We start from the raw sequence: 7,611 nt of genomic DNA on the forward strand, positions 1-7,611 counted from the left end.
AATTTTAAATGATATAAAAATAAATTAAAGTAATTTTAAATGATAAAAATATTAAAGTAATTTTAAATGATATAAAAATATTAAAGTAATTTTAAATGATATAAAATATTAAAGTAATTTTAAATGATATAAAAATATTAAAGTAATTTTAAATGATATAAAAATAGTGAGGTAAATTTGAACGATATAAAAATATTAAGGCAATTTTAAATGACATAAAAATAGTAAGGTAATTTTAAATGGTATAAAAATTGAGGATTAAGGAATATAAACAAAAAAAAAACAAAAAAAAAAGGATGAAGTGAAATAAATAGTTAAGTGAAATATAATTTTTGAATAAAAATTTTATTGTCAAATAATTTTATCTTATAAAATTTTGAAATAAAATGAAACCTGTGTACGTATATCAAGTGCTAGGCCATGTTCATCAACAACAATTAATGTTAGGATTGTTTGCAGAAGTAGTGCAACAAATGTACTGGAACCAAATACAAAACCATATGTTGCTGTTGTTAATTCTGTTGCAATATTCATACTGTAATTTAATTTTTTTTTTTTGCCAATATTTCTTCTATTATATAAAATTTTTAATCAAATTTTAATTAGTAGAACTTTTTCCAAATTTAAATGCAAAATTTCATATTACAAATGTAAAATTTAAAAATACAAAAAAAAGACGAAAAAAACGATTTTTTTTTAAAAATATTTGAAATTATTACAAAAAGCAATGTAAACGATAATTTGATCGTTTTTTTTTAATCAATAAAATAAAGTATTGAAATTTTTTTAAACTATGATAAAAAAAAAAGAAATTATTACTTCATCATTTATTATCAAAATGATAAGCATTCATTATTAAATGTTAAAATAAAAAGAATTGATGATTATTTAATTAAAATTATTTTTTAAATATTAATACAAATGTATTTATCTTACATTGCTGTAGTTATAAGTAATTGATAAATTGTTATAAATGCGACATATAGGATATAAGCGATAAAAACACTATTCGTTTGTGACATCATAATTAGTAATATGGCGATAATCATCGAATTGATCCATAATACCAATTCACCATTTTTTGCCCAATCAATTTTTAAATATTGAACAAGGAAACAACAATTGCACCTGTTAATAAATGTTTCTTTGTTTTTTTTTTAAATTAAACCATTAATTTTTAAACCTTTATAGTCTTTAATCAAAAATTACATTGAAATATGTTAGCATTAGTTATAATACATTGAAAATTTCAATTGGATTATTTTATTCCATTAGCTAATTAAATAAATGTATAATCATAATTTTTGATGCTAAAATTTGAATTTGTTACTTATAGATGTTGAGATGTCAATATGCTAATGGAATGATATTTATTGTTATTACTATTTTTTTTTTTTTTTTGATAAATTTAAAACATACATTTTCAAAACATACACTTTTCAAAAAATTTAAAACATACACTTTCATGATTTTTTTTTTTTTGATAAATTTAAAACATACACTTTCATGATCGTTGACATATGCTTGCAATCTTATACAGTTCTTTTCTTTTTTTTTTTTTTTAACAGATAAAATAAATGATAAGTAAAATGATCATTAATTATTGAAATTTTAATCAATAATAAGTAAATATAATTGCCAATTGTACAATTTTAATAAAAATAAATGTTCATTAATTTTGATAATTTTATTATTACCATCTAATCTTTAATTATTAAAATCAAATAATTTGTAACAAATTTTTATCTCAAATTTTTATCATTTTTTTTTTCATTTTACATATGTTACATTTTTATTTATTGAATCATTAAAGGTCAGAATGAAATGAATAATGATTGTATGAGAATGAAATAATTGATAGAAATGAATCGCTCATTCTATTTACATACCAATCAAAGTAGCTGCACACTCTGTGATACCATTGTATACTTCATCATCTTGTTGTAATAAAGCCCATAAATTTTGTACATAATTTTGTACCTAAAATAAAAAATCTAAAAAAAAATTCTTTTTGATAAAAAATTCTTACCAAATAAATTTTAAAATTATATAATTTAAACCATAAATTCAATTTTTATAAAATCCAAAAAAATTTTAAAAACCATAAATTCAATTTTTTAATCTATTTTTTTCATTACATTATCTTTGCTATTATTATTATTATTATCATTTATTAACATTATTATCATTATTATTATTATTATCATTATTATCGTTATTATCATTATTATTATTATTATTATTATTATTATTATATGTTTTATTTGAATATAGTTGATAAAATAGTGGATACAGTAAGAGAGGACCAGAAATAAGTGTAGTTGGATGGGCCTTAAATAAGCAGTTGAGGAAGAAGCCAAGCATACTTTCATTTAGCCAAATGAGCACAAAAACAATGAATGAACCAATTTTGAAAAATGAAACAAATGGAAAAGAGTTGGAACATTGAAACTGAAATGCATCATATCAAGAAAAGCCTCTTCGCAGTTCGGCATAAATGAAAAGTAAAAAGGGGGTGGACAAGAAATGACATGTTGCAGGAGCAGAGTCTTAAGTCTTAGCCTAATCCTGGTTTATTTCTAGTTCAGACCCATTCCACTAGGAGCTATACTGGTCCAATCTTCGCACCATCCATCCCACTACAATGAATTTGGGAAAAAAGAGGAAGAAACCCAACAAGAAAAATGGAATCGGCGGCGACTTGACAGCTAGTAAAAGGGGAATTGCATCCTCTTATGCTGTCTGTGCTTAATGCTCCCCTTGCTGCTCGTCCCTCTGTATATGTATGTGTGTGTATGTGTGTACGTCAGTATCGGTCTCCGTAAAGTTAAATTGTCTGTCTGTAAATGTTTGTGGAGAAGCGGTGGTCACGCCAGACCGAGAGGTTGCTTGCAACTGCTAGTCGACTTTGCTTCACACAACTGCTGATTGCATAATATGCTAGATAGCACAATTCCTGAGGCATCAATGAACGGTATGGTGTAGAACAGTGCAAAACGGTCATTGCTACCAGTCATGTGAGATTTAGAATTGTAGTTAATTACTACGATCATCTCTCATTGGATTACCTAAAGAAGCAAATTGATATTGGTCGATAAAACAATTAAATTTTGACCCGCGAAATCATTTTCCTTATCACCATCCATCAACAAGTGATCGCTAACCATATCATATCAAATTAGTCTTATTATATTACTCTTTTTTTTTTTTATATATATAAATTAGTAAACGAGGGGTTTTTAAGAGAAGAATGAGAAAGAATATGATAAGGTTAATATGATACGGTACAGTAGATGATCGTTTATCGATGAACTGGTGATACGAAATTCTTGGTTTCAATAAAGTATAAGTAAAGCATAAATACTTAAAATAATTATGGATGCATAGTAACGAATTCATAGAATATTTTTAAGGAATGAAAAATTTTATTATCAAGCAAGCAATAACGTACTAAAATACTAGGAGAAATGAAATCAAAAATTTCTACAGATTAGATCTTGCAATGAAATTATCCAAATAACCAAGTAGGACCATATTAGGATAATATGACACTACATGTAAAACTTAATTATCCAAGTTAAATATCACTGAATAAAAGCGTGAATGATGAAGTAAAGCCGCCAGGAAGACGATTCACATTGACATCACATTCATCAAACTATTCCGGTAAATCCATTCGATTGTCTAATAAGTTTTAATTTACTTCTTCGTACTGTTTCAAAAGATGCCACTTTATTTGCAATTCGCATTTAATTGGATTTTTCGTCAATGAACAAATGGACCATATTTAAATTAAGTTGATGTTTCGACCGGAAGGTAAGGGGACTGATGGCTAACAACAAGCGGTAAAAGTTATAACAATCAAGCAATATGTTTTGTTTTAACAGCTATGTTTTTATAAAGACTGCCTTTTCCCTGTTCCATTTTTTCTCCTAATAAGAGAACGTCTCAATGCCGCTTCTTACAATTTTTACTTAATGATAATGTAAGCCAATATAGCTTTAATGTGATTCCATTCCCTAAACAAGGACATCCACGGAAATGGGCGATGAAGATGATATAGGAGAAACAGACCGGGGAAAGAGATCGTAAACTTACAAACTGCTGTTCATTACTCTCAATTATTTACTAATTTTTTTCTTAACTCTGCCACATCTCATCCTAACTAGGTCTATTCCGCCCGCACTTCAATGCATTTTTTCCGCGCTATTTGTCGGTCTACACAATCTTTGAATTTTCGGCTACTTGATGTTTACAAATCACATGTGACACTTCTTTTTTTTTTTTTTTTTTTCTTGAAAGAATCGAGCAAACAAAAAACATAGGGAAGAATGTCTATGGATTCGTATCCATGTTTAATGTTAATTGGAGGGTAAATTTTACGCCATTATGTCACGAAGTAAAAATTCAAACTTTCTGACAAACTTAACATTGATAAAGTTTGACTAAAAAACTTTATATGGTATCTTTCCTTGCTATAATCTAAAATGAGTAAAGAGAATTTTCATGAAAGCCCACTTTTATAACCATACTAAATCAAAATTATTTTTTAAATTTAAAAATAACTGAAGTTTGATCTATTTTAGTGAACTTATTATTATAGTCCGATAGTGTTTTCTCGTTTTAAAATAAATTGGAGAGAAAAGGAAACAATAACATACGATGCAAATGCACAGATGTAGGAGGTCTTTTTTTCTCGATTGTTAAACAAAATAATAATTCAGGATATAATCTGGATGTGTATGAGCTTGTGAACTCATTGGAACTCATTAGCTAATAAGACGGCAGATGTGATGATATGTGATGAGAAGAAAATGGGACTATATATATTTTCGAGACTTTGCTTCCAAATTAGAACATTCACTATCTTCACAATATAACATGATAATTTGGTCATTAATGTAAAATTTTTCTAACTCAAGCTTTAGCAAAGTTTGTTTTATTAATTGCTGGATAGAACTGCAAACAATGCTTTAATGTGTATTTTTTTGTCAGAGAGCTGCATGATGATAAGATTCCTCAAGTTCTGATTACTATTTTTGTGCAAATTCTTTCATAACAGCAAAAAAAAAAGGCAAAAAAATTTCCATTTTTTTAAAATGCTTATGGGCAATCAAAAAATAAATAAATATAATATTTGAAAGATTGAAAGGAATCGACCATTTTTTTCTTGCCACCTGGTAGATTAACTAGATATCGCAAGTTCTTCTTGAGAATTTATTTGTGGCCATACCCTACTAAACTCCTTGATAAAGATCTATCCTTCTTTCCTGCTTTACCTCTTAGTCTAGCTGAAGCAACTTGAGAATAATATAAATTGCAATCTGTTGAAATTGTCAAAAGGATGCACGAAACGCTTGCACAAACTCTTTGAACACATTATTGGGCCATGTTTACACCAATCAAAATTTACCACCTATCACATGTGAATTTTGCAAATCATCAAAAATTCACCATCAAAAAATATACACTTTTTGGGCGTTAATATCTTATTAAGATCATGGAGAGTAACTTTCCCATCACTGTGACAGAAAAACGCCATATTTGTATTTGCCATAGATATCTAAATTTAGCATGATATTATCAGTAATCTCAATCCAATCATTTGCTGTAAAATGCTTTAGGATTTCATCAATCATAAAGAAAATGTTAGTCCAGAGGAAAAGAGCTATGAAAGATAATACATTCCACAATGAGAACTATCCAGTACATCGCTTTCTCTTCACAATGAATATGATTAATTTAAGTTTTATTCCTTAAAAATTAAAAGTCTAAAGGAAATTATACGGTCTTTGAACACAAGACTAAAAATCAAATTGCACTATGCTAATTTAGATTACGATCATTTTTAGCAAGAGCATATTACAAAATGAAGCCATTTATATGTTGAAGGTAACGACTTTGAGATAAATTTCCGTTTTTTTTTTCGTTTGTTTTGCAACAAATGAATTCGTAATCCTGCAATATCTTATCTGATAATATTACAAGTCTCCTGAATAATTTTAATATATGATTTTCCCGGTAGGACCAAGTTCAAACCGAGATAGTTCTCTCACTTAAATTCTTCCATAAACAAAAGATTTCTCGCAGTAGTTTACTTTCCCTCAAAAAGAAGAAAAAGAAAGTTGTTTTTATTTTTTTTTAGTCTCTATAAATTCATACTAACCTATGACAACTGATATATTTTCCAGTGCATTTGGGAGCCCTACAATATCATTAACTATGATGATAGAGGACAATGCTAACGACGTGGCAAAAACTTTAATTCTTTTATTGCAGTTTTTCGTTATTTTGAAAAAAACTTCGGTTTTATACGAAAAAAAAAGGAAAAAGTATTAGATATCGGAATGGTGCGAGAAATTCAACGATTTTTTGTGACTTTACCGAAGACTTCATTAATTGTACGTTGGATACAAACCGATCAACTACTTTCAAAAAAAAAAGTTATATTCTAACCATTTGTTTTGCTATATCAATTGATATGTCTAAAGGTGGAAATAAGAGAGCAAAAAAAATGAAGGGAAAAGGTAAAAATGTTTTAGGACTCAAATCTATTCCTTTCTTCCCGACCTTTTTATCATTTCTCTGACCTCTGCTATGAGATGAAATAACATGACTTACCAATGCCGCCTTCAATTTTTTGAATTCTTCTTGCCACAATCGACAGAATTCAAATTCGAAAAATGCTATACCTCACCCTCCGTCAATCTTTTGAAAAGAAATACGACAGAAAAATTCTTCAGCAAATCTCTCTTTCCTTCTTCTTCCTCTCGCAAGTGAAGCAAAAGATTCAAAGATGATAGGGCATTATCATTTTAAAATTTCACCAAACCAGAAAAGTTAAACTTAACAGTGAATAGATTTGTAATAATCTTGAAGTTACAAGTACATCAATTTGAATTGCATAATCTGTTGCTACTGTTTTTCCAATTTCGCATTTTTCAGATAAGATTTAATAAAAGTGAATTGTATTGGAGTATTAACTTGATCGAGAATAACTAAAATTGTGAAATTGCTCATAAATTTATTAAAATTTTCTGTAAATTCATGGAAAAAGTAAGTAAATAATGTTAACCACGAGTAAAGGCATTGAAAAGACAATAAATTGAAAACTGCTGTTCTATTCCAAAATAAGAAATTAAAAAAATAACATTGGGAAAAAAAAGCATTACGGTAGCGCAAGTGTCGATACGGTTACAAAATATTCTGCTCTTTTTTGCACTCGGCTTGGTTCTTTTGTTCTCCCTTTTCCTGCTTTATCTTACTATACCACTTTACTACAACTATTTTTTCAACAACTTCCTTTTCATCAATTAATAGCTGATCAGTTTTATCATTTCCGTCACAGGATATATCATATTGCGCCAATTCCGGTCCTAATTGATATGAGAGAAAGAGGGAAAGAGAGTGAGAGAGAGAAAATGATAGACAATTATTCACCATAAGGAATTTTCACCAAACATGCACATACTAAAAGAACATGTCTTCAAAATTTACTTTTACACAATTCAAAAATATTTGAAATTTCTAGCAATGTCTCCGATATTCGTAGCTTTCATTCAACCTTTTAAATAATTGCAATGACATTGTTTACAGATTTTATCAATAAGA

The 7,611-nt window shown here is 27.8% G+C and overlaps 1 protein-coding gene across 1 annotated transcript; it reads right to left on the bottom strand.

The window, feature by feature from the left end:
* Nucleotides 1-325: 325 nt before the first annotated feature.
* LOAG_10943 (hypothetical protein) lies at nt 326-1,111 on the bottom strand (the record flags this gene model as incomplete). The annotated part of the gene is made up of 2 exons (XM_003146466.1): nt 326-535; nt 937-1,111. Coding segments are annotated over 2 exons (344 nt in total), but the record flags the coding sequence as incomplete, so codon positions are not given.
* Between the last annotated feature and the right edge of the window lie 6,500 nt (nt 1,112-7,611).

Source organism: Loa loa, assembly GCF_000183805.2.
Source record: "Loa loa unplaced genomic scaffold supercont3.37, whole genome shotgun sequence".
Lineage (NCBI taxonomy): Eukaryota > Metazoa > Nematoda > Chromadorea > Rhabditida > Onchocercidae > Loa > Loa loa.